This window comes from Anas acuta, chromosome 5, assembly GCF_963932015.1.
Source record: "Anas acuta chromosome 5, bAnaAcu1.1, whole genome shotgun sequence".
Lineage (NCBI taxonomy): Eukaryota > Metazoa > Chordata > Aves > Anseriformes > Anatidae > Anas > Anas acuta.
In genome coordinates, this window is record NC_088983.1 from 45808216 (window position 1) to 45836189 (window position 27974).

At 40.2% G+C, this 27974-nt stretch overlaps 1 protein-coding gene across 13 annotated transcripts in view; it reads left to right on the plus strand.

Annotated features, from left to right (window-relative positions):
• Positions 1-4344: 4344 nt before the first annotated feature.
• LRRC56 (leucine rich repeat containing 56) overlaps positions 4345-27974 on the plus strand; it is a 61460-nt gene continuing 37830 nt past the window's right edge. The window contains exons 1-4 of one of the 13 annotated variants that reach the window (XM_068684468.1): positions 4345-4500; positions 7243-7392; positions 18138-18302; positions 27841-27928. In XM_068684468.1, the coding sequence (XP_068540569.1) occupies positions 7348-7392; positions 18138-18302; positions 27841-27928 (298 nt within the window). In that variant the 5' untranslated portion in view covers positions 4345-4500; positions 7243-7347. Of the gene's footprint in view, positions 4501-5409; positions 5557-5766; positions 6061-6094; positions 6235-6376; positions 6530-7239; positions 7393-10959; positions 11381-17305; positions 17440-17727; positions 17859-18137; positions 18303-26848; positions 27089-27840; positions 27929-27974 lie in introns of those variants that run through there. The other 12 variants (XM_068684467.1, XM_068684469.1, XM_068684464.1 and 9 more) reach the window with 12 other exon arrangements.

Here is a 27974-nt window from a genome sequence, read left to right on the forward strand (position 1 = left end):
CTGTGCAGTGGGACAGGATGACACATAGCCTGAAAGAGAAGATGTGTGCAATCAGCATCCTTGGGCTTCCCAAACACAGGAAGTGGTTTGACACAAAAGAAACTGAGAAAGGTAGATGGCCTTGAAGAGAAATGCAAAACAATAATTTTTATTTTATACACAGACATTTCAAGTTACCATTGATTCATCTTGAGTCAAGAATGATAAATACCAAGGGAGTGCAAGCATGCTTTTCTGGCTCTCAGTATTTTTTCAGATTAGGAAAGTTTTTGCTTCTTTCCTGTGAAAGTGTGAAGGGAGAGAAATCCTACCTCTATTTATTTACTTATTTATTTATTTATTTACAACTCTTAGTTTAAATTAGGCAGAATTAGGAGATGAACCCCTCTGGAATTAGGAAATTCTGACTTGGCGTGTTAATACAGTAACCTGTCTCACCTTTGCTACCTCATGTCTCTCATCCCGATCAGTCACCTCAACCACACATTAATGCTGCCACTTCTGGGCAGAGCCACTTTGTTGTGAGCCAAAATCTCTTTCTAAAACAATAATGCAAAGGAAGGAAAGAACCTTCTGGTATGGCATTTGTGCTGGATATTGCTTGAAAGTAAGTGGAATTCCACGGGATTTTTTCCCTCCCAGCATAACTGAATCTGCCTAGGGCTTAAGCTAATAGGATACCCCTCCAAAACAAGCTGGTGGCACCACATTTGAAGCCTGTCAGAAGCTTACCTTTTCTCTATGAAACTCTTCTCCATACAACGGTCCTACTTGCTATTTTTATTGCCTTCTAGTATGCAAAAGACAAATCTAGAAGCTCTACCAACCCAAGGAGGGGTCTTTAGGGGGCATGCAGCAGTGGGAGGAGATGGGCTCTGTCACTCAAGACCAAGGTAAGGCCCTGGAGTGCTTGGTCAGCTTCAGAGTCCTCATGCTGCTTCTGGGTTACCTCCATAAAGTCAGTTGGTTTACTTCTTTACAGTAGCAGAGACAAATAAATTATGATTGCCAATGTTTCAATGTGAGATAAATATTCAAAAAGAATTTAGTTAAAATTTGTTTAGGTCTAGTTCAGCTTGAAAAGATACAGCTTTGTACAAAATGCCATATGTTGCCTGACGAAGCTTTCCTTTCAGATTGCACTTTATGAATTCACATAAGCCTGTGAAAAGGAGCAAAAACAAATGCCTGCATTCAGTGAGTCAGAGAAAATGTTTTTTAACTGGATCTTCTCATTGCCCTTTCTTTTCATGCCAGATGTAGTTACATCAAAATAAATTCAATTCACAGGCTTCTATCGTCCTCTGGATCTTTGGATCAGTTCTTAGTCCCACCAAGGCTCATTCATTGCTTCTGATGACGTCCTGAACACCTGCTGGGATCAAAACTGTTCTTACATCATCTTCTGAACGCAGTGACTTTAAGCACATGAAATCATGAGGTTAATACTATAATTGAGGTTTCAAACAAAGCTCTTTCTAGGGATCTGAGCTGAGGTTTTTCAAAAGGCCACAGTAATAGCAAGTTCGTAATCAACACAGGAATAACCAAAGGTAAATGTTCTGCCATACAGCAACATGGGGGAATGGTCCAGAAGAATGGTCATCCAGTCTGAATGAGGGAGTCACAACCACAGTTTAAATTCCTCACAGATTAGTTCTAATTTTTGCCTTGTATAAAATGGTGGTGAATGTATCTGTTCTGAGTTATCTACTTGGAATAATAAACTTTTGGAGGAACCTCTTTTACCATACATTCTGTATTTTACCTCGTAGTGTTTGCTGTATTTTATTTTGTGTAGAGATTAAATAAGAAAAATTGGAAATCAAATCAGAATGGAGAAAGCCTGAAGATAATCTAAGTGCAGACTAACAACTAAATTTCTGTTCCTCTGCTTTCAATTGTAGTGTAGCACTCTGGCAGGGGTAGGATGGCTAATGAAAACTGAATACACAGAAATTGAAGTTATCCAGAGAGAATGCAAAATTTCAGGAGTTTAATACACTTTACCTGGCAAAAGAGTAATTTCTGCCTTGCTGTACTGAAAGAGCATCTTAAACAAAATTGGGATGATGCTACAGAGACTGAGGACTGCAAATGCGGTGCTGAAGATGCTGAGAGGCAAAGGAGAAGTGGTCTAGGCTAACACATACTTATCAGTCTGAATCCTAACAGTACATAAAACTTTAAAACAAATCTTAATTGAAAGCATAATTACCAAGGAAGATTACAGCTACCCTTTGTAAGAGGACTAATCTTCTAAATGAAGAGACTACTACAGATCTAGGTAGTTTGGGACTTCAGAATAGCCTTCAGTACTGTGCCCCAAAGGAAATGGGTTGTTTGCTAGAGAAGAATGTATTCTCACAAGACAAAAAGGTGTTTACAGAGCTGGCTAATAGGGAGAAAAGATTGTGCTGAAATGGGGAGTATCAGGCAGAAAATTTGTAGTGGAGGTTCTTACAGACAATACTCATCTTAATTTCTGTTACAGCCCTTTCAAAAAAAAATAAATAAATAAAAATAAAAAAGAAGCATGCTAATGACATTTGATAATGATTAAACAGCATGATCAGAGAAAGATTGGAAAAGGGGATGGGGTAATAAGAACAGAATAAAATGTAGTGATACAAAGTGTAGAGTCAGGTACTTTGAAAACCTTTGGTTGTAGTGGGGATTTCCACTCCCCTTGTCTTCACAGATAGGGAACCTCATTTTAGTAGTCAATGATTATGAGCAACCAATTCAATATGACCTCAATAACCCGTTCCCAGGATATACGAGACATGGTATTTCCAGTACAGAAAGGAGACTATTTATTCCACTGCATAAGACCTGGAGTAAATTACACTGTTCTGGTCACCCATCTTCAAGAAGAAAAGCTAGAAAAGAAAAACACAGATGATAAGAATTGTGAGCTTGCCTTTTATGATGGGAGATTTTGAGCTTGGCTTGTATGACTTAGCAAAATAAATGTCAAGATGAGATGAGAGTGGGCCCTATAAATATATCAGGAAAGCAAACATCAGAAAGGAGGAGTTATTTTTAGCTGAAAAATATTTTGGCAAAAGAACAAATAGGTATAAACTGGCAATAAATAATTTTAGCCTATAAATTAGGAGGTCTGCAATCCTCAGAGAGACACTTTGCACCCATCTTTCAAAAGAACAGCCTGACAGGTAGAAGATACTGACAGGTAATCCAAATGATTCCCATGCTGTTATTTGCAATAGCAGGAAACTGGTTCCCCTAACCAGAAAACCCCTTCCTGGTTCTGTGCTTCTAAATAACAGTGCAATGGAATTCCTAAATGTTAATAATAAAACTTTCAACTGCAATTAGTGATTAATCAGTAATATTCGTGAGTGAGTGGGATGAAGGTCCCTTCCAATCCCTAACATCCTGTGATTCTGTGACTGGCTGCTGTTTGGATACACAGGATAAAACCACAAGGACAGCTGTATCTCCTTTTCAAAAGACCCCAGAAGAAAAGCGTGTCTGTCTAGGCTTGGTTTTCAGAGAGAGTTTCACCTGATTCCATTCATTTGGGTAGCATCAAAATAATTAATCCAGTCTAACCTGTTTTAGCTTGTGGATTCTCACCTGTAATGGTGAGATCAAAATCAGGTCCAAGGTCTCTGAATGGGTCCAGAGTAAGCTAATTGTTAATACTAAAATTTAACATTTTCCACATTTCACGGCACAACTGAAGTATAACTCCTATAAAGCTTCATGTATGTACAACATGATTCCTGGATAGAGATCACATCAGTTCCACAGTTATTAATTTACAGGTTTCTCGCTGACCTTAGCTCAGCTCTGGGAATGGTGCCAGAACAATTACAGTAACTCTGAACAGTGCAGGCATAAAGCTCCTGTATTTACTCTGAAATTGTGCCAGATTTTCTCTTGCTCAGCGATGGAAAGATGCATTTCTCCTTTGATTGGTTTCAAATAGTTCAGGCTGTGTTGGCTATAACAAGATTATTTCAGCAAAGAAGCAGAAGAATAAACTACTATGCAGAGGTGTGCATACACTATATACTTACTGCATGGATAACCTTTAGGAAATGTAAACCAAGAATAGATGTGGGGGGAAACTAAGTCAAGGTGACTTATGCTTGTTATCCAGAAGATAAGTGAAAGAATTGGGAATAAAATTCAAGTGGCAGATGCTTCATTTGGTGTTGTTTTCACTGAATCACACTACCTTCCTGGAGCACGTCAAGGCCCGTTGCCTTCCTTCCTGTGAAGGTGGGCAGCTGGACTGCAATGACAGCAGGTGGAGCTGAGTGTGCTCATCACCTCGGAAAAACAGGCCCCTGGTGATCTTCTCTGACGTTAATCAACTGTCAGGCCCTGCAAGAGGGGAGGCAACACATTTCCTGATCTGTGGTCTAAGATAGTGTTTTCCAAAGCCTAGAGTGAATTTCATGTTGTTGCAAAGGAAATGATGATGCAATCCTCCAGCAGCTGCTGTGCTCCAGCATCCTTGCAAAGGTACGGTATATATTGACCATGTGGGTACCGATGTGTGCGTGCAAGTAGTGTGTTCAAAATCCCAGCCTCTGTGTCTCCTGCTCAGACCTATCTTCCTACCCCCAACAGGAATGGTGCTAAGGGTTGTTCCCAGGAAAACAAGGAAAATCAGAGAAGTAAACCCTGAAAATTCACGCTTTTCACATGGGACTGCTGAGAGTGTGATCTCCTTTTCCTAGATTCCTTATTTATGAATGCTATATCCAAAGTGTGGAAATGTTGATTCTTCCTAACTGCAAGTGAAAATGATAAGAGCAATGTTCTGAATAAGTACATTGTGATGAGTCGGAAAGATCAGGTAATGTGTGTCTTTGAACAGGCAAATTTAATTTATGGACAGATGAGTCTGGATGATCGAATTAACCCGGTTTAATGAATTACTCCTTCTCAGTGGAGCTGTGAAAACTGTCTGTATTGTGCTTTAGCCCTCGCTTTTTCAAATAAATCATATTAAGGCAAAGTAAACAAGTTTGGTTCAGAGAGTGGGAGGGCTATTAGTGTGGTCAGTTACGATGGCCCTGCAGATGCCTGGTAAATTGTTGAATGGCAGGAAGTTAATCCCATACACTGGCCTGTCTGTGCCCTGGGTGCGTACTTAACACTAATGGCTGTGTCTTCATTCCCAAGCTCTTAGTTCAGCAGAAACATGCCATCATGCCTAACATATGTGGTACAAAGATTTGCTTTGGAAAGTCTGTGAAACACTCAGATGGTATACTTAGGAATGTCCCAGAGAATCCCCCCCCCAGCTCCCCCCAGAATTAGTAAGCATTCTTTTTTCATACCAGGGGCTGAATAGTGGAAAAGTAGCAGGATGATGTGCTAGCACTGCCCACCCAGGAGACGGTGAATGGGCACGAATGGGTACGAATGGTGCATTGCTGCTCACCCGCCGAGCGTTGCACCGACAGAGCAATGGAAGTTGGAACACGTCTGCTGGACCCACATTATGACAAACCAAATGTCTAGTTTTTCTTTTGGCTACTCTGCTGTGGAAACTTAGGCTTTGTTTCATCGGTTTGTTTCTTGGGTTTATTTATTACTTTTTATTTTATTTTATTTTTGTGTTTCAGCACTGAGAGCTGGAGGGGTAACCAGCCCTGGGAGAGCTGTTAGCAGTGCACAGGGTAGCCAGTGGGGTGGCACAACCCCTTTTTACAGGATTCCCAGTTATGTGCCAGTCTGCAAAGCCGCCTTCAGATCCCGAAGGGCACAGCCATGCCCCCACAACCCCCTAATTTTTCCTTAATCCCCGCAAGGGGCCCCCTGCCAGCCGTGCCCGGGGCCTACCCGGCGGCGGGCGGTTGCCGGGTGACGGCCGGCCCCGGGCCGCAGGTAGGGGCCGGCCCTGCCGCGGGGCCGGGCGAGGCGGCTCCCAGGGAAGGCTCCGGGCCCCTTCGTTTCACGGCTCAGCCCGGTTTCGGCAGCTCCTAACCCCGGGGGAGGCAACCCCGGCTCCTGGTGCCTCGGTCGGTCGCAGGGGTGGCAGCCCGGAGCAGCCGGGCAGCGGCGCAGGGCGGGGTTTGTGCTTTGTTATTAACTACTTTGCGCTAACTAGCGACAGAAGGCGGTGAGGGGTAGGACTTAACCTGCTAAATGCCTGTTACAGACCTTCAAAGGGGCTTTTGTAGCGATTCAGTTGGTCGGCTGGGCTGCATCTGGCACGCTCCGAGGCTGGCGTTGCTGTAGCAAAAGGTTTGTTTGGGGCTGGTGGCCAGCCGGCTGTGCCTGACCGTGCCTTGGTGTTTCACGCTGTGGTAGAAAAAGATTTCGGTGAATGAACAGCCCAGGTCGCTTCCAAGTTGTGGAAGCATCCCTTAGTGTTTTTGTTTTGTTTTTATGTTGAGCTTTTCCATAATTTTCAGCTCCTACTCAGCAAGTGATGGCTGAGTAGGCATCGTTTATAAAAATGCAGCATCTTCATATGGGTTTGAAGCCTTGTTCAGTTTCCTGCAGAAAGGGCTCCTTGTGTGTTCCTGGTATGCTCCTGGTATGTTCCCTACCTTAGGATCCATATGTGATACAGAGAGTGGTTTAGGGAGGAACCCACTAAAAGGAAGAGGCTTATGATGGAGATGTTGCCCGTAGTTTTTAATAGACAATAAATATACTGAATAGCTCAAGCTCTCCCATCAGCCTGTCAGTAAAGCCTGTGCTGTCGTGGCTCTGCACCTAACCTGTAGCATTTGCTTGGAAAAATCACCATTTCGTGATATGTATGTTTCTCTTCACCTGTTTGTTCTCCATTCCAACTGCTTTTGCAAGGCAACATTTTCAGGTGTGTGATACAGTGAAAATATATTCAGTGTTGCCTTTTACCTGTTACAGCCTGATGCCAAGGCTTTCTGTAACAGTTTCTGCTTATTCTCACAGCCTAAGAAATGACTGGGTTTTGAATAAATAATTGTTCAGCAAATAAGCTCTTTTTGTACATGTGTAGATTCTTCTGTACTAAATCCTTCATGTTCTCATGTTTTCCTTGGGAAACTTCAGTTACACTTTCATTAAGCTCTTCTAGGCTGTAGATCTTAATGTCCTGTTACACTTTGCAGATCTATTGAGCATGATCTTCTGTTTTAGCTGATGAAGAAGTACTTTTGTATTATTAACTGTAGAATGCTCAGTCTGTGTCATGTTGTTTCTGTTTTGTTTTTTTGTTTTGTTTTGTTTTTTAAGACCATGTTCTTACTGTTGTTTAAGCAGGATATGGAGTAATGAAACAAGAAATTGCACTACAAGCAAATGCGTCATTGAAGGTAAATGGAGATGAATGACTGACTACTCAATGAAAGCCTCTACAGCAGTGGGATGGAAAGCAAAAGAGAAAGAGCAGCAGTGCCATTGAAGAAAAAGGTAAAATAACTGAAAATGTATAAAAGACTGAAAATGCTTCGGTACTTAAAAAAAAAAAAAAAAAAAAAAAGGCTCCCATTTATTTTATTTCTCTATTTTATGTGTTTTGTCTGACAAATAATTTGCACAAGAGAGCTTTCATTAAAAATGAAATGTTCAGATATGTCAGAGCTCAGGGTTGCTGTTGTTAACAGATTTTTTTTTATTGTTTTTTTCTGGTCTATGTGTTCTCTGTTGGCCTTAATACTGAGAACATGGGTAGGGAGATGAAACTTCAGACAATGTGTACCATCTTTAGTGAGAGAAAAATGGTCAGTGCCCTGTGCTCCTCTGCGGGCTGTGCAGTGAAGAGTGGGAACTGCATGCCTGCACATTCCTGTAGGTCTTACCTCAGGAGATTGATAAGTGGGTACATGCACCTATGGCAGTTTGTTAATTCAGTCGTACGCTGCTGTCAGTGGAAGAGAGAACATCAGACTCCGTCCTCAGCCTTTGAAATCATCAGCCTGTTTTTCCTCAACTCTAGGGACCTGATTCCATCTGAAAGCAGGATTCAGATTCAATACAAGACCAATGTGAGTGTAGTATGAGAGTAGGGTGATTAATTGTTGTTACTATTAGTGTGTGTGCACTTATTTAACTGAAGCTTCTTAAGGGCATGGTTAAAGAAACACAATTTCCAAGTTTGAAGTAGTATAAAATTTAATTCTGCAAAATAGTATCATTATGTGATAGACCATAAATTTGGGATTGCCAGATGTGTCACTAATGTGAATGGTTTAATATTTATTCAGGAGGAATTATGAATAGGTCATTTTTAAGTAAGAAAATTCATGAGCTTCTCAGAGAAATTAATGTGTAAATTTAATTTGCTAGTAAAATGGTTAGTGTCTTTATACTTTCAGTAGATTCTTAAGTTGGCTTAAAAAACACTTGGGAGGGAAGCCTATTTTGTATCAGTAGGACTGCAAGTCCTTGCTATAATATAAATCATAAGTCCAGATTTGCTGTGACAGATATAATAAAAGCTAATTTATCTGTATTAAAAGGAAAAGATTGTAGACTCTGGCCAGTTCAAAGAAGCATTATGTGATTATTATATTTATTTATTTTTATTTTTTTTAAGAAAAAAGAAGAAATTCAGAAAGCACTTTTATTGTAGTATCTCACATGAAGGATTTGAAGTATAACAAACTCTGATTCTTTGTTCTGCAGCTTTTACACCTTGAGTTTTAATTTTTCAGCACTGAGTTCTAGCACTACTTTGGTTTCTCTTTTTTAACATTACTAGTATAAGTAACGTTTGGGTATGTTTTTGTTTTATTTTAATAGAGAATCCATCCAGGTTCAAAGCAATGAACATGGCGAGGAAAGGTGTATAGAATGAAGGGCTTGAAATAAATTACTGCTTCTTGGGAAAGAGCATTCAGCTACTGTGCTAGTTCTCTGAAAATATCATCTTGCAGCTGGTCAAAAAGAAACAGTGTTAAAACTTCTAAGAAAAGGAATCGAAAAGACTATAAATTCATGTCCTGTCTCTGTGCCTGTATCTTGAATCTTATGTGCAGTTCTGACCTTGGAAAGTAAATGGCAGAACTGAAATTGGTTCCATGAAATAGAACAAAGATGAGAAATGGAAAAGAGACAAAATAAAATAAGACTCTTCAGCTAGAAAAAAGATGCAAAAGAAATGTATAAACTAAGGAATGGTGTGGATAGATGAATAGATTGTCCATGATTGTGTCTAACCATTTGTGACTTCATTTATAATTTTAGTCTTCACAACAACCCATGACAGTAACCTCTACAATCTAAACAAAGACGGTGCAAAAATACCCTTTTTTCCTTTTAAAAAACTGCTTTTCGTTAATCCATAGTCGTTGGATGACTGCTTGCCGTAAGACGTGACAAATAACTGCTTCCCTAATTATTTTCCCTGGCTGTCAAACACAATACACCTTTTGGCTCGGGATGTTACTAACTAGCTGATTGCCAGAAATGAAGACAATATGTCAGAGGAAGGATTGCTTGGGACTACTTCTGTTTCTGATAGTATTTTTTTAAGCATCTGTTTCTGCCTAGAGTAGCTAGCTGGCCCTCTGCCTCAACCCAGCACGACAGTTATAACACAACCTAATTAGTAGCCTAAATTGATTTTATAAAGTCCTTTGCACTGTAAGTTGTCTGCTCTTGCTAAAATTTTAGGGCTGGGTGTTACTAAATAAGCTCCTGCACCGTCTTGCACTGCTTGGTGTTTTCCTATGAGTTAAATTAGAATTGGTTTCCTCTTATTCAATATACCCCATGTGAGCAACACATGGAAATCGGAAACATCCCAGCATTGAAAACGACTCTTTGAATGGCTTCGCATGCCATGGAATCTCTTGCTTCAATCAGTTTAATTACCTAATAAAACGGGCTGAAAATTGTTGAGGGGCAGCAGAGCACTTTAAAACTCAGAAATGCTATATGTGATGCATTTTCATCCTGCATAGAAGTTTGGATTTCAAAGGGCTCATAAAGGCAGTGCAACAGTAGCTGGAAAAAAAAAGTCTGTTTTTATTGTCCATTTCTGAGATGGAATCTGGGAATGCTTCTAAACGGTGGATAATAAAAATGCTTTGAAGACCAAGAACAGTTTTTCTTCTTGGCACCTTTAGACTATCACCTTAGGTCCTGGGTCCAGGGGCCAGACTAGCCTGAAAACAAGCAGCAATGTTGTAAGCTTGATCTGGTATTTTGCTCCTCCCTGGTACGTCATTCACCCGTGCAGAGAGACAGTAGTGGATGCATCTCTTTACTCTGTGTCTCAGAAAACAGAGCAGCACTGTGACAATTTTATTCTAATGAACAGAGAGAGCCTACAAGAGCTTTGGACATAAAGGGGAAAATGGGGAATGTATTGGAGAGACACCAGTGTGCAGGTCACTCAGCTTCTTCAGGTGGGAGAGGATCAACTGATGTTAAAGTCTCTTGCCTTAAGCCCCAGACAAAGACAGTAGGGCTAGGCTAAAAGCAACATTTATACAGGGTGAGAAGGTTTTTTGTTTAACAGGACAAGATAATTAGGGCAACACTAAACCAAAAAGTAAGTTTGCAATGCAAGGGAACACCTTCCTTCTTGATATTGTCCCTTGTCTTTGCAACACTGACATTGCCTTGTATGTAATATCTTTCAGTGAAATTTTAATTCTCTGTGGGACATACAAACTTGCGCTTTAATCCTCTGCAACTGACGAGAGTCAATTTCAAACTACTTGCACAGCATGGCTACCAGCAGAATATGGTAGGATCAAGACAAATCAGCTGGCAAATGCGTTTAATCACTGACAAAAGCTTTATTTATCAAATAGCTAACTCTGTGCTAATAGAAGATACCCAAAGAACTCACCCGCTGGCACTAATTCAGTGAGATGGTTGCTTGAATGATGAGTTAGCTGTAAGCCACACATTCAGATCTTGATTATTTTTTATTCCCCCTTATAATATGTTTTCGTCATGCTGCTTCTTACTTTTTAAAGATATATTGCAGCCTGTGTACTTAGACAGTATTGTTTATTTTTCCAGATGTTAAACATCTTAAGTGGAGAGATCCCTGAAGATAATTTTTCTTTTAATGCACTCAGACTGGAATACAGACTGAAGGATGTGCAGTGCTGATCTTGGGCACTGAGGGTTGTCTGGCAGCCTTTCTGCAGCCCAGCTCAGAAGCAGTATGCTGGGATTCATGTTTTTAAGTTGTCTTAGTCAAATCAGAAACTAAACAAGAAACAGCTGGGCAACTTTTGCCTTTACCTGTGGGACTTTTTGTTAACCAGACTCCCTCAGCATGCCGTGGCTGATTAATTAGAACAGGGACCGTCAGCCTGCTCGTAGACCACATGTCATAGAGGTGTTGTAAAGAAGAAATACCTATTTTTGGGGCCTTGTGGGAAAGCCTTTGTTAATACTTTAAATGATACCAGCAAATACTTCTGTCTTAAGTGAGGTAGGTGATGAACGTTTTTACTTGGGTACTCCCTTTTCACTAGGTGTAATTATTCATGTAAGTCTTCAGGATTAGGGCCTTAAAACAACAGTGCTGAGTTAGCTTTTCCTTTTGGAGCTTGGAGAGCATGTAGCACACAGATAATTGCCTGACGCTTCAAGATGGCCCTGTGTACCCCAAAACTGGTTGTGATTTCTTAACCGTATTGCTCTTAATAAAGATACTCTTTCTACAAAATCTTGCTTTATGTCCTCAGAGCATCACAGCTAAAGTAAAATACCTTGTATCTGCAATTTAAGTAACTGTTGAATATTTGCTTGTTATATGAGACTACTGGTCCTTTTGAATGCTAGGAAGGTAAATGATGTGGCTGACATTTCAGAGAAAATAATTGCTTGGGTTATTGTCCTTTGAAGGTTACAGAATATCTGATGGATATTAGGATAACCAATCAAGCGTTAAACTTGAGACCAAATCTGAATTCATTCTGAGAGGATGCACGTATCTGTGCATTCTGTCTTCTGAAATAAGATAGGATGTTGGAAATAAGGTCCAAAGAGAAAAATATTAAGCATTTTCTTATGAAAGCCTTCATTTAGGCTGGTACTATGGTTCAAATTAATATCTGTACATTGGGAATAATTGAAAAGAATAATTTACTTTAACAAAGCTGAAACTGTAATGTTAAGGATTGCTTAAAAATAATTATTTTCCCCAATTTTTGTCTCCAATGACATCTGTTACATTTAAGGTGTTGATGAAAGGTAAAATGGTGACGGGTTCGTCTTGTCTCCTCCACTGCCGAAAACAATCGTAGGAGACCTCCTGGCAGCATCTTGGGTGTGCTGTTTTTCCACAACCTCTGTTTTTAACCTACTATTTCCACATCCTACCCCTTGCTTTTCTCCTCTTATGCTGATTGTGGAGAGGGGCGAGGACAGAAAGCAGAAGAGCCTCTGGAGACATTTCCTTGCAAAAGAAAATATAAGAAAAAATGTATCCAGGGCATCTTGCAATTTCAGCCAAGGATTTAGGTAATCCATGCTCGTTCAGCGTTCGTAGCCATGTTCATTCAAAGTGCATAACCACTTGCACCACAGCAGGTATCAGTGAATGTTCGTAGCCAGTTAGATGTTGCCACTGATCCCTTCCTACCACAATGCTCTAAAACTAAAAACAATTGAATGGACTTTGGGAGTGTCTTTGACACGTAACAGCACATATAATAAAGAGCAATGTGCTTTTTATCCTTCTATCACAACATTTGACAAGCTGGTTCCAGAGTGATTTAATTTAGAGGCATTTCCAGTACACGTGATAAAAATTTCTCATCACCTTATAACCTCTTTGGCAGGATGTGGGAAAGTATTACCTATCTAGCTTTTTTAATAGATGCAATCTGTAGATATATAAAGGAAGAACTGGTGGCATTTAAATGCATTGCCTTTTTATTTATTACTGCTCTGTTTTGGAAGAATATGAAACACCTTTTACCTCAAGAGTGTCGTCTCAAACCCAGTCTGGGTTTGTAGTGTGGGCTTTCCTCTCTAGGGCCACTGCTTCTTTGGATGACAGCGCAGTTTGAGCTCAGCTTTGTGCATGGAAGAATGCAAAGACCAGGAAGCTCCCAAGACCTTTTCCTGAGGACTGAGTGGGATGCAGATCCTGAGGCTTACCCACCATGGCCATGGCAGCTCTGGAGCAGGATTTACATGTAATACCAAGGGACCTCTGGGTGCTCGTACAGCTTGTAACACCATAAATAAGGAGGGTCAATATGTTTGCTTCATGTGCAAGTTTGGTTGCTTGAACCAAGGCCTCAAACTGGCTGAAAGATTAAATAAAGCCACCATTTTAAGCGTTTGAGTCATTCAATGTCATTGAAGTTGGTGAATTTTGAAAGATGTTGAATGGGAGGAGAATTGTACTTGATATTTCAGCATTCTCATAAAAACGTTTCTTAAAAGGGCCATATAAGTGGAATGTTTATGAACCCTTTATAGTGTTTATGTGATCACTTAATATTACAGCAGCATTGCTGAAGTAGGCATTACCTCCTTCTGTTTAACAAAATCAAATGATTAAAACAATATCATCTACTCATATATGGAGGGAAAAAAAAAAAGATTCCCATTAATACCAAGTCAGATGTTTTATTTTCCAGCATTTTAAAGTTGCACCTGCTAAAGCAGAGTGCTGTGTTGCAGAATGCTTTATATCGCATAAATGGAGCAGGAACTGTTTTTGCCATTAGGGGTGGATTATTGTAACAGTAGTTTCCTGATGACATCATAGCAAATTCCAGCTGCCCAAACAGTTATTTTCCAGAAGAGGTTATCTGTAGTGCACTTGCACAAAATTACACTTAAAAGGACACTCACAGTTCCCTTAGGATTTATAACCCAGACCTTTGTCAAATCCTTAGTGAACACCAAATCCTTTGCGGTAAGTGTGGCCCCTGCTGTAACTTCTGGTTCTGGATTAAAAAAAAAAAAAACAGGGCAGCAGAAACCAAAGCCTGCAGTGCAAGTTTCCTGTCGTGAAGGGGTGGTAAAATGGCTCTGAGATGTTTTTCCTTCTGGAGAATTTTTCAGCTGGTGACATAAAGATAAGGGCATACAGCTTGTGGTACCCTACCTGCAATGACACGCTCCTCCCTGTAGAGAGGAGCTTTAGGAAGCCATGGGTAGCCAAAGAGCAGAAGAGGATGGTGGTTTAGAAACTGGCTTAAGGGAGCAGAGATTCATTTTTGTGGGGGATGTTATCCTCCTTTGTTTGGGGCTAGGCAAGAAGAAATGAAATCAATAGGAGTTTGCTAGGAGCTGGGAAAGAGGATCTGTGAAAGCCCAGGAAAGTGTTTCATCTCTACCACAGCAGAAAAAAAGAGAGGTAGAAACCCACTCGCCTGGGCTCCTGTTCTCCTGCCTAAAATCATATGGGCTGTGAGATAATCTTGGTGTCTCTGAAGGCTAGCTGAAGACTGATGTGTTTTCCATTTCCAGATGACTCAGTATTCCAAAAGGGCTGGGTGGCTCATGTGATGGCATCAATGCAATGCCTGCAGAGCTGCTAGAGGCAGCAGAAACTTGCAACAATCATGTTGGGGGCTTTCAAATGGTAAACTGAGTATGCTGAATATTCCCTCGACCTTGGGGACTTTGCATTTTATTTCATTTCCCAGAACGTCTTTAATGCACAGATTTATACATCTCTCCTAGGGTAAATCTTGGTTGATTACTGTTGTTTGTTTTTAAACAACAGTAGCCTAATTGTTTAGACAAGCTCTTTAGGTAATATCTTGAAGGCTGCATTAGAAATTATAATGCCTAGTCACATCATTCACGGGGTATTTCCCAGACTTTAAGGAAGACTTCATTAATACGGAGTCAGACATTTCTGGCAATTGCTGTATTTGAAACACATGTTAATACACATTTAATGAAGAATTCACAATTCTATCATTGACTCTTAGATAAATGTTGTAGGAAGACAATTAAGTCTTGGAGTTTTACCAGTTTGTTGGATCCTAAGAACATCAAATAACTCTTCTCTGCCAAATTTTCTAGCAAATTACAGTATTCTGCAGGGATTTCTAATAACATGTTGTTCCAAGGCTGATTTAATTTTAATAATAATTTCTCTTAGCTTGGCTAATCTATGTATGTTGAAAGTATCATACAGTTTTTAGTGGAGCTTCACAACGCACCCGTAAATTGAATAGCTTAGCGTTATCGTGCTCTCTGCAGGAGGGAGAGCGGCAGCGGTGGAGGAAGCTGGTAGATAAGCTGCTTGTTGGATCCGGGGTCTTCCAGCTCGCTGGTCATTCATTTCTCCTGCACTCATTGATTATCTGCTCCTAGTTATCAATGCATAAGAGCCTGCGAAATCGAGACCCCTGATGCAAATCTCTCAAACACTAATTCACCATCTTCTTTCATTGTTTTATGCTCAAAGTTCACATGCAGGGTAGGCCCCCCTCCTTTTCCTACAAACTTCTGCTTTTACCCAAGTCTTCCATCTACTCATTGGCGTTGCTTTGCTTTCCCGTTTATTTCTCTGAAGGCTTGTTAGGTTCTGTTAGCTTTCATTGTTTTTGGTCTCCCAGAGTCTTGCAGGAATGTTCTGCGCCACCATTCGTATATATCCAAAGTATATCCAACGCAGCCATCTTCTCTGGGGAGTACATCTTCAGGTTCGTGACTTTTCAGACCCCTTTAATAACAACACAGGCCCTTGTGAGCTGTTCCCCTGAGGCTAACGTTGAGGTACCAATCTTAACTTTTCCCTATCCCTTGTTTTGAGGATGTTTTGAAGTGATGGAAGCACGTTCAAAAGATTAGCTTTGTTTGCTGACAGTACCTCAATTTCATCCCAGACAATCTGTGATGAAAATACTTTTCTCCTTTCTAATCCATTGTTACAATAATTACAAGCAGCGGATCGATAGCAGGAAGTATAGAATTGGAAGTGTTACTTCAGGTCTTAGGCCACAAATTGATCTGCTTGTCAACGCGTAAGTAAGTGCTGTATCAACACATATTTCAAAGATTGGAGGGCATGCTGAAGTGTAATAGCGATGGACTGAAGGAAGGAGAAAAATAATTTGTTTTATGCAAGTGTATTAACTCTTTACAGCCCAAATTTACACAATCTTGCTCTTCTCATCTATGTTTTGCACTCATGTTGCATCAGTAATTTCTGACTATTGACCCATTTGGCTCCAGTAATGTGCAGGATTATCTGGATAATAATGACTGCTTGAATTAGGAGGAACCAACAGTATTACACATGATCCAATGTAAGTCTCTTATAATTGTCAAAGTATCACAGCATTTGTGTGGCAGATATTCTAATCCAAGCCAGTTATTGAGCAAAATTAATTTTTTCTTAGGGAAATAAAGGCAACACCACAAGACCTTCATATCACGTAAGTTTTTTGAATCTCCTTGGACAACTGATGACTGTTAGAACTCAGTGTGTTGGCTACACCATAACTATGTGCTCTGAAGAACAGAGAGGAAAGAAACCCAGAAATTACGGAATTCTTCAGAGGAAGAAACATGTTAGAAATTGATAGGCTAATTTTTTTCCCCAGAAAGTAAGAAACATGGTATTGTGAGATCACTTTTTCCTCTTAATGGAAAGAAGTGTGGTAGTTGTACTACTATGGGCACGCTGAGGTTTTAGAAGCTGCATGCACCACTGCTCAGCTCGTTTTGTGGTATTTATTTTATAAGCCATTAGAAAGATTGAAAAAAAGTTATCTGTCTCTGAAGAATGTGTCCTTTTATATCTTTGAGAAACGAACTTTGTGGTGGCTCAGAAGTAGCACACTTAAGAGGCCAGTTTCATTTCTGGGATTGCTTATCAGGTACGTGCAGTGACTCCTGAGGAAGAATATTTTGGTTCCTCTCTTCCTAATGCTAGGAGGTACTGCAGGGAGAGGTTTGGGGGATTGTTAGCTGTTCTTCTTCAGATAAGGGCTACTACTTTTTTCTGACTACTGAGTCTTTTGGATTTCTCTTGCCTGGGTGTCGATGAAGGCTTTTGACTGGATGTGAGTAGTGAGAAAAGTCATCAGAGAATCACAAGGTGGTTTGGATTGGAAGGGACCTTGAAGACCATCTAATTCCAACCTCCACCAGCCCAAGTTGCCCAAAGCCCCATCCAGCCTGGCCTTGAATGCTTCCATGGATGGGGCATCCACAGCTTCTCTGGGCAACCTGTGCCAGTGCCTCACCACCCTCTGAGTAAAGGTGGTGGTAATTCTCAGCTCTCAGCCACCAGTGAAACCTCATCAGCCAGTTATAATTAGCTTGATTATTTAATTACTTTTCCAGCACTAAGAAAAGGTATTGCCTCACAGTGGAGAATCGGGGGGGAAACTGCAGGTGTCTCTTAGCCGAATGAGGAGGCTTTTTGTAGTCTAGCCTGTTGTTGATACAGCAGTGTTTCCAGCTGTGATGCTTCCTTGCTGCCAAGTAATAGTAAATAGCTGTATAAATCATAGCAATGCTTGTACTGTCTGGGTACAGCTGACTGCTTTTTGACTCGAGCTGGTATACATATGCTTATTCTCATAGTTCAAAGTTAATCGTTAATATTTCTGTAAAAGGAATAGATTCAGAAAAGGAAGAATAAACACTTCTGAAGTGTTTCATCTTCAAACTCTGGATTTCATTCCTCACTTAAGGCATACACAGCTCTGTTTAAATTATACTTTATTTTTTTCCAAGGCTCCCTTCAGAACTAGCAGTCAGTAGCCATGGCCTGAGCAACCTCAGTATCAGCGCATGTATGTTTACCTTAGGCAAGGAAATGTACACTGCTGCTATATGTGCTGCCTACAGGCAAAGCTCACAGGGCTGGAGAGAAGTAATGATGTCTCCTGGTGCTGACATTTGCAGCCTGAAGCCCAGCAGAGTCTTGCTGTGTGCTGCTGGCATTTCTAAGAGGGGATGGGTATAGGAAGCTGTAGGTATGCCATTGGCTTCTTGTACAGCTGCAAAAGATAGTTCACTGTAAAAGCTTAGAGTGTAAGCTGTATGAGGCAGGGCTATGATAGCTCATGAGGGTGAAGAAAAAGAAGAGTACATCTGATGTGGTGCATTGCATTGAGTTGTTTCTGATTAGAGAATCCTTTGTCTCTCTAGGCACTAACTTGTGACGAGAATCAAAATAGCGTTTACTAAAAATAAATATTTTTGCTAATAAATACAGGCAAAAATCAGCCTATTTGTTATCCTTATATTCAAAGCATATCAAGATGGAACTGAAGAGGAATCCTGGCAGAGCTTCTCGTCCGGCTTCAGCTGCAATCCGTGTGACTGACTTGAGTTGGCGAGGTAACCTAAATCCCCGTCCGCTGATTAAGGGTGGTGGAGAGCTACTTATGGATGAATACCTTTCCCCCAGGAAACTGGTGAGTAGACATCCAACGATTTAAAGAGAAAAAGGAAACTGGCATATAAAGAGCTCTATTAACATAACCTTCCAGCAGCTCTTGTGATGATTGCAGATTGTCGCATATTTGACAGACTTCTGCATAAAGTGGGTTCTGTCTTATGGAAATTTATCAAATGTTTGTCCTCCTTTCTCCTTGTTTCATATAAAAATATGCCCAGCGTGAATGCTACTGTCTTTATTGCCAGTTTTCTTGAAGCAGCGTGAAGAAAAGTATCGGTAGTACAATTATAATTTAAAACAGATCTTGTTAATGCTGTCTGAAGTACCTTGAATGTTAGCATTAGAAAAAGCTTCTTACATGAATCTTGTTCTACAGATTGAAAATGTAACTTTAAAAGGACAACTTTTTTTCTGAATTAGTAAAATCCTCTGTCCTGCTAAGAAGCCAATTAAAATATTCTGTAAGTGTTGTAAACATTTTCTATATTTATCAAAGTGTGATGTTTCAAAGTGCATTTGAAAGCTGTGTTCCGTTTTGACAAGGGGAAAATTATTTTGGCATGCAGCTTGTTGAATGAGAGTAATGTGTGGAAATGTCTAGTAAAGGAAGACCTTCTTGTATGTTGTGCTGTACTTGCTCAGGACTAATTACGGGTGGAATCCTTTGGGAGCTAAAAGCTGAGTTGTAGCCTTGCTTGTTCCTGCAAGAGGGAGGGAGAGCTACGAGCAGAAGGTAAAAGGGAGAAGCTGCAGCTTTCCATGCTGCAGAACTGTGTAGAAATTTGTGAAACATGGAGGGGGTCAAGGCTGTGTTTCAGATGCTCCCAGAGACTGGGGTGGTGTTCACTGCATCCATAACCCTCTGTGCATTCACATCCTGCAGGGGCTGTGTTCCAGCTGATGTCTCAAACAGCAGGTTTACTTACATGCCTTCCTAGACATTCGCCGATCACAATTTTGACTCTGCACCGGAGCTTAGATAGGAAGTTGTTCTCAGAATCTCTCTTCTCTTGGTACCTAACTCTTCCTAAGCAAATCATTTTCTGTCGAGTATGTATTTTAAACTCTCTGGAAATAAAATACAGCCTATGACCTTACGATCTATCCCATTCACTTTCCTTTGGCCAATGTCAACCGCTGACAACTTCTTGGTCTTTTTTTAAAACTTGGCATGGAGTTTGACCAGTGTAATATGTTTGTGGCCTACAATACCCTGTATAAATCCAATAGGAAGTTCTCAGATTAGTCTGTTTTCTTAGGGCATGAACCAAAGCCCATTAGAGTAACCAAAACAGCTGTCCTTTGACTTCCATAAACTCTGAATTAAGCCCTTAGAAAGTTCTTTAGTTGGTAGTGTTTTTTTTTTTTCCTTTTCTAGAGCTGTGCCGCTTTTAGTTCACAGTAAATTGTAAGCAGAAAAGCATGCTAAGTCAGTGTTACCCAGTTTGTTATTTTGTCATGTTTCATTTTTTATACAGATCAGAAGTTAAATTCTCCTCCAATTCTAGCCTTTTTCTTAGTAAATGAAAGCAAATCTTTACGATTCATGTAATAAATTACCTCTTGAACTTAATTGGGTCTTGCCACTTTAAGATTGTGCATATTAACATTTGTAAGGGATTCACTTAAAAGACTTTTAAATGGCTGCATACTGTCCGAGTAATTTTTCTGGACACAGTTATCTCCTGGCCCTGGAACCTGACATTTGTGTTGGCATAGCCGGGATACTTCCTGTTGAGAGGAGAAATTATATGACATTGTCAAGGAAACATTAACAATGTTTATAGCTTGTTTTAATAACATTTCCAATTTATCTATTCTTTGACCTTTATGTTGATCAAATTGAGACTGCTGCTTCCATAAATTTACTTCCTCTGCACTTTCAAATGTAAAAATAGAGATACTTTTCAAACACTTCAATCTGGAAAAAAAAAAAAAAATCACGTGCGTATTTTTAAAGGAACCACCCATTGATAAGCAAATGGTTTGAAAGGATGTTTTGCTTGAATCAACACACTTACAATATCTTCTTGGTTGTCTTTCAGTTGTGAATATTTTAAAGTTATTGATTGTTTTCACTGAAGTGCTCTAAGAAGGAGCTAATAGATTTTTAAAATACATGCTCATTAAAGTTAAATTACTTCACATTCAGATAAGGACATAGCCCTGTCTGTACCTGCATATTTTACTCATTTTGTCCTTTTTCCAGAGGGATAGCAGTAGCAGTCTCCATTTACTAAAGGAATTATTATTCTATGCTAGCAGTCTCAATTACTAAGGAATTTCAAAAAGGTGTGTGTGTATTCCTTCACCTTTTTTTCCAGTTGTCAGAGGAGAGCTTGGCCTTAAATGATTTCTTTATAAAAATGCTTTTTCCTTTCTTTTTTGTTGTGTTGAATGCCAAAGTACACGAGACAGACCACTACTCCAAAGCTTGCCCATTTTGCTCTTCTCCACAGCAGACTCACTGTGCTTCGGTCTTATGCTTGTTCACAAATTCTGTGTGATTCCATATTCTAGTCAGGTTAATAACATCTTCTGTAGCTTTTTGCTTGCTAGTACCTCTCCTGCTGTGATGTCACACTGTGGCCTTTTGTGTTTGCATACTCTTCATCCAAGCTACAGGTCATTTGATGCAAGGGTTGGTATCATTAGCTGTTCTTTTTTATGCTTTCTGCTGGCATCAATATCAATTTTCTGTTGTGCTGTTTAATCTTCATCTATATCAATAGTTGCTCTTGCTTTCCCATTTGTGCATGTGCTATTAATATTTCCAGCTCCCTTCTTTACCTCTTCTTTGTGTTGTGCTTGTGTTATTATCATATGATACAGAACACTGTGATTCTCTGTGATGCTAGGGTGAGCAAATTTTTCCCCATTTTCCCTTTATTCTGAAAACTGGGTATTAATGGAGAATATACTGCAATTAATTTTCAATTTTATTGAGGTTGTGGAATAGATTTCTCATTATGTATGGAGGAACTGAAATTAAGAGTTCCACCTGTCTTGACTCAGATTTTTAACTATTAACCCTCCTATCTGTTCTCAGTATTTTGCAAAGGAAGGCTCTTTTCCTGACTTCCACAAGAAGTATTCAACTTCTCAGATTAAACTCATCTTACAGGGTAAAATGATCTTCCAGATAGTGTCACGTTATCAAAAGTAATCGCTTCCATTCCTGAACTTGTCTTATCATCATGGTTTGTATGTGATCTTTAGAGAACAAAGGAAACGTTCTTCTTATTTCGCTATTTATTGATCCTGCTCCAATTAATCATGTTTTTTAAACTTAGGAACACGTGTTCGGAAGTGGTGTTTAGTTTTGTTGCTCAGGAGGTTAGGGTGTATTTCATATGGTATGCACTCATCCTCATGGGGAGAAGAAAATCCTGGAGGGTCCTGGAACAACAGATTGGATTCTTACTGAAATGACTCAATCATTTCCTTTTTTTCCTTGGCAGAAAGTTTTCCTCGCAGTTGTAAGCTAAATGAATTTGAGAAGAAACTGGAATCAAGGGAGCAAGAGCAAAATTTTGCTAATTTTTCTTACATGGAGTCAACAAGATGGACCTAACTGATTTAATTTGAATCTTCTGACTCCTTCCTTACAATTGGGTAACCATTTAAAACTAACGTAACAAAAAAAAAAAAAAGCTTCAAAGGGACCTCTGGAGGTCTTCTACTTCAACCTTCTACTACAAGCACAGCTAGTTTCAAAATTAGATCAGATTGCTCAAGGTAGTAGTAAACATAATATTGTGAATAGGAAAGAAGCCACAAAGCCTCATTTAGTTTCAGACCTTTCCTTTGGAATGTCCTTCCTAACTACCTTTACTACAGTGAAGGCTTGTACATGAGAGTGCTCATCCTGCTACTTAAATTCCCACGTTTTATGTCCAAATTATCACATTAGCAGACTTTACGTACACATATGCATGCCTGTTGTAACAAACAGATTTTCGTTTGCATATAGTAGCAGCTGCTCAGCTGACAAAATTACAGAACAGAGCCTTGGCTTCTGAGTGGTGACACTACACTGAAATAATGTTTGCAGCCACATGCTATGCACCTAATTGCTAGATAGGAGTAAGAATTAATATCAGTGTATGGTATATCTGTGTGAGGGAAAGTAAATTCTTAAACAAATTTGTAGCAAAAATTGATGTTAGGACTATCTCCCCTCTTAAGTTTGTGATAGTTAGACAGAGATTGCTTAGCAACCTGTAGCATCGGACCCTTAATGGTGGTTTCAAAAAAAAAGGTGTCAGTACTGTGAACCCCCAGCATGGGTCAGGAGCTGGACTGTTGATGGCAGGACAAGGCAGGGATGGCAGGGATCTTGTCCCTTGAGCACACAGAACTATTTCCATGGCTTGGGGGCTTCAGTATGGGAGAAAAGACATCTTTATTGATCCATCCATCAACAATTAAACTTCACAATTCTTATCCTCATCTACCCTTTTTGTACTAGCCAAGAAGATTCCCAAGAAGAATTCACAGACTGCATGCCAGGCTAATCTCTTCATCTGAGCTGGGAAAAGTGTGTCCTTCTATGTATATGCAGAAAGCAGTGAAATAAAGCTAAATATTGTAATTACAGGCATCTGCAACATGTAACCATTTCTAAAGGAAGATTATATGTAGGACCACAGAGAAGTTCTGTTCCCTTTCATTGAAAATCTCTTGACTTGGAAATACTTAAAACCTCATTAATGGCCTAGTAATTTTCTTCTCAGAAGAAATACGTTGTTGTACTTGTAGCAACATTTATTTATTTTATTTTTTGTGCAGGAAGAGATTATACTTGGATTGGGAATTAGAAATAAAATCCTTGTAAAAGCAATGAATGCATGAATCGACATGAATCTAGTATTTGCATACAGGTGTAGTATTAAAAGAAAATAAGCTCACCACTCAGGAATTCCTGTGCTAGCCAAATTAACCAAGATCAGCAAAATAAACGCACAGCTGGAAATGCTTCTCTGACAGCTGCACGCAACATGCTCTTCAGCAACATATCTACTTTTCTTAGAGTATGTGAAAAATCTGGGGAAGAGCGAAGAAATCAGCTGTATACACCAGCTTTAATTGAACAGATATTATTTGCCAATTAAGGAATTTACAGAGAGGTGCAAGTGGGACTTGAACCGGATTTCCCTGCATCCCCAAGTGCCTGTTCTGCCAGTTGGGAAGCTCTGCAAACACAGAAACATTTTTCACTTACGGTTTTTCACAGAATACTTATGTCTTTTCTTGTCAGTCAGAAGAAAAGCTTTCCAAACATGCTCTCCAGTTAGATATTGGCCAGACATTTTGCACAATGAGAAAGGTTTGTGAGCAGTTAAGGAGTTGCTTCATAAAATACTGGCAAAATTATTTACCAATAGCTTTTGCATGATCTCATGGAAAAGAGTTTTCCTCCTATTTTGAAGGAGGTACAGAAATGTAAAGTGAACTTTGTCCATCTTTGTTTCGCTTCTCATTTAGTCTTTGAAGAATTGTGCATTGCTTTGCCATGGAAATTCATCCTTTCAAATAAGCAATTTTAGGGTGGAGTGTAACACTCACTGCACAGAATCAAGTTGTCAGGCCACAAGAAAGATTTTGGTATTTGATTCTTCAGAAAGCACCTGCCTTCTCCATCTAACCAATGCTCACGTTAGTAGGCAGGTGGCAGGCAGAACTCTCTCTGGACTCGAGCAATCAATCTGAAATTATAATTCATTTTTTCCAGGCATTTTTCTGCTGTAAAATAACTGCGTGTATCCAGTTCTCTGCCTAGAGTAGATCCTCGGTCCCTTGCTGCAGCTGTAAACAACACAAGAAATCCCTAGATGGCACAGCGCCTTCATGTCTGTAAGCATTCCTGCAGCACAGGCAGGGAAACCTTCTGTCGCTGGCTGTCAAAACAGCCTGTGGAGCTTTGGGCAAGTGGTCAGGACTTGAAGCCACAGTAGGACACTTCTGAATTAGGGCAGGAGCTTGTCCTAGACCTGGCACAGTCCTAGGAGTGAAGAGCTGCTCAGTGCCTTTGCACCACTTTTACTCACATGGTGCCAGACATCTCTCTGTCCAAGCAGCTCATCCTTGTCAGTGTGTTTGGCTGGGATTTTTTTTACAACCTAATAGCAGTAAAATTCCTCCCAAATATCCTTCCTTTTAGATTTTGCTGCAAGTTCCCGTGCTTTGACATTAAACAGCAGTATAAAAAGGAGATCCTTATTATTTTTTTATTTTAAATGTTTCCATGTCCTTGCCTTAATCTCCTCCATTCCCAGTGCCAGAATTTTAGCTATGACATCCGAGACCTGTCCAGCTGAACCAGCGTGCCAAGAAAGGGATCTGGGGAGTGGGAGCACCCTAACTGCCCACCCCAGGAGCTGCTCAGCCTTCTCTTGAACTGCTGCCCTGACCTTCTGCTTGCCTACCAGCTTGCAGTCACACCTGGGGTTCTTGTGCTTCTAGTACCTTGAAGGGAGCTCATATCCTCAACCTGAGAGCTTTTCTTCTTTCCTTTTTTTTTTCTTTCAAGAATCTCCTCAGCATCAGCAGGCAGAAGGACAGTGTTTTTCACGGAGGTGGTTGGAAAAGCAGTCCAGGGAAGCAGAGGCTGTGAACACATGGAGCCTGTTGCATCTGCTTAACACATGCTTCAAGCAGCTATCAATAGTTCAAAGGGCTGCTGGTGGCAGCTAATAACCTTTTACAGCGTTGGAGCAGCAGCTCTGCTTGTTGCAGCACTAAATATTGATGCACTAAGGGACTCCTCTCTCAGCCAGGGGGGAAAGTACAAATAAAGGGTGGATCTGGAAGAGGAAAAGGAGAAAAAAGACAGTAGTTCCTAATACAAAGCAAAAGAAGATGGAAATGTAGAAGAGAAGAGAATATAATCTTACACAGCTTTTATTCTTCAATTTTGAAAGAGGAGGACAAGGAGCAGAGCTGTACCTCTTGTGGTCAGAGCTGTGAAAGGAGGCTGTGTAGGATATTGCAGGGGGAAGGACGGCACAAAGGGAACTTGCAGAGAGCAAAGGAGAAAAACAAAGGCCCCTCATGGCACCAGGGCCTTCTGCTAGTCTACTGACAAAGTATATGACCCAAAGCTTATTACTTGTTCTGAGACCTCTTTCTGTTCTGTCTTTCAGGAAAGCAGGTACTCAGGCTACTTTGATGGAGATGAGGGAGGTGTTTTTTCAGGAGTTGGATTTAATGACAATAAGTTTGCATCTAACTTCAGCAATTCGAGTGCATGGTTGTGTGCCAGGATGTCAGCTAGCTCTCACTTCTCATGTGCTGTCATGCTAAATGACAAACTGTCGTCTGCTGAAAAGAATTGCTGCAAAATAAGGCTTGCAGTGAAGGACCTTGTGTTTTCTTGGGGGAGAAAACTGTCTGTAGCTGGTAAGCTTGCTGCTTTGGAAGAAGAAAAACAGTTCTTCTGGGGACCATACCTGGGGATAGAAAGTAAATTTCGGGATGCCACTGAGCTCTGTCAAGTTTTTGCCTTAGACCTTTGTTTCTTATGCTCTAGTGTGGTGGCAAGAAAGTCCAGAAACTTTCTTAGGCTCAGCCTGCTTAAAATCACAGCGTAAAAATTCAAACTAAAAATAATTTTAAACACAATGTTTTAAAGGTGATTCAGAAGCAAATGAAGATTTTGGATAGTTCTGCTTCCGAGGAGTCTGATTCAAAGCCTCACAGAGGGAGCCAGGTTTTCAAGGAGGGCTGCTCAGCTGTTTCAGGAAACCATGCCCTTCTAAACTGTCATCTCAGCTCCACTCAGACTGTTTTGGTCCTTTGTTTGTTAGGGGATGTGGAGCCATTTGGGTGAATGAAATTGCAGTCACTTGTGAGCAATACAAATTTTACTTGATGAGCGGGAATGTTGCAACTGCCCTTTTTCCCTACAAAAATGAACTGGATGTTCTTGCGGTTATTTTTTCCTCCCCAAACTCATAAACAGAGGTGGTCCTACACACATTCTCTTCTAATGAATCATTTCCCCCTTATTAGTGTTGGTCTCCAGATGAAAACAAGCTAAAGTATGTTGTAACTTTCTAATAGTAAGAAAAATTATCTCCCATAGGTAGAGATTATTTAACGTGAAGGAACAAAGTCATTCAACAGCATGGCAAAAGGCAGGTGACAATACGTCTTGCCACCTGTGTTCTTGGTTGTAATGCTGAGGAGAAACTCAACAAAATCAGCCATTTCTTTGAAGCAGACTTTTTTAGCTGTAAATCCTAACTCTTCTGGCACAGAAAGGTGAAAATCTAGCAGCTGTATCACTATCTGTAGCCTCAGCTCTTTCAGGCAGTTACGGTGACCTAAAGCCTTGTTCTCATCTCTCTGGAGTATTTCAGACCCTTCCATGAACCAGTAACCCATCAGGAAAAAGGGGCAGAGTTCCCTCCTGGCCTATTTAATTAAATTGGTTCAAGAAGGATTCACTGAGCACCCAAAGCTGATGCAAATGAAGCAGTGGGACATGTAGTGGGGAAGAAAGGAGGGAACAGGGGATGAGAGCAATCTTCTGGCAGTTGTAACACATCAGAGAGTTTCAACAGCTTGTGGAATTGCAGCCTGGGACCATAGGACTTCACTGTAGTTTTCATTGGCTGCCCTAGAGCTTCCCTCTCTCGTTTGTGAATAATTTCTGCTCATTTCTGTCCTCATGCTAACCTTTGCCAAGTAGGTCATATTACTGAGTGGGCTCTCTCAGGCTTTTTCTTTGGAAAGTGGCATGCCAGGATTTTGGTTCAAGGCTCTATCATTTGTTGTGATTAAGCTAGAAAACAGGTAGTCTCAACTGACCCTATATTAAATATAGAGCAAAATCTGAATGTATGTGTCAATGCCAACTTCGGGATATTTAGGGAAAGAACCTGTGACAGTGAATTGCATTCACACACACCCTTGCTTTCTGCAGCAGTTGATCATATCACGAGGGTTTTGCAAAAACAAAAGGTTTTGGAGGCTTCCATTGACATTGGCTAACTCTTTTAAAAGAAATTTGTAATTCTTGTAATTTCTGTTGTGTTCTACCAGAAAAGCAAACCTTTTAAGACCATCTTGAACTAAAATTATGTTTTCTTATGATAGCTTCTGATCAAAACACATTGCTTAGCCTTTTACAGAGTTTTACTATCTAGCACCTTCTTGATTAGAGGTGACACTATGATAACATTTCTTATCTGCTAAGGAGTTGTACAAGATTTACAAGTTTTTACAAATTTACACAAGTTCTAAAGTATGGACATGTAGTTCAAATGAATTTAATTGGCATGTAGGTCTTTTGTTTTGTTGCTTGAATTTAATGCTCAGCCTGGATTCTGTGAGCAATGTAGAATTTATATGAAATTGGAATAATTCAGAGCTACTAGAAAAAAAGATCTTTCAGTGCTAAATTTATTTTGATGTGATCACATGTCTAGGCATTTTGACGTGGAGCACATGCTGACACAGCACAGCTTGAAAGCCTTTGTACACCTTTTTGCTCCTGTATCTGTTTTTCTTTCATGAGAATAAACATATATCTCTGCTTATCTTTACAGAAAGCTTTGACAGGGATAGATGATCTGCAGCAAGTGAAGGCCCTAGAGATGCGAGTAGATACAAGAGAGAACAGCTTGGGGAACTTCGGTAAGAAAACGATTTATCCTCTGCTTACTTTCTCAAATTTTCCTTT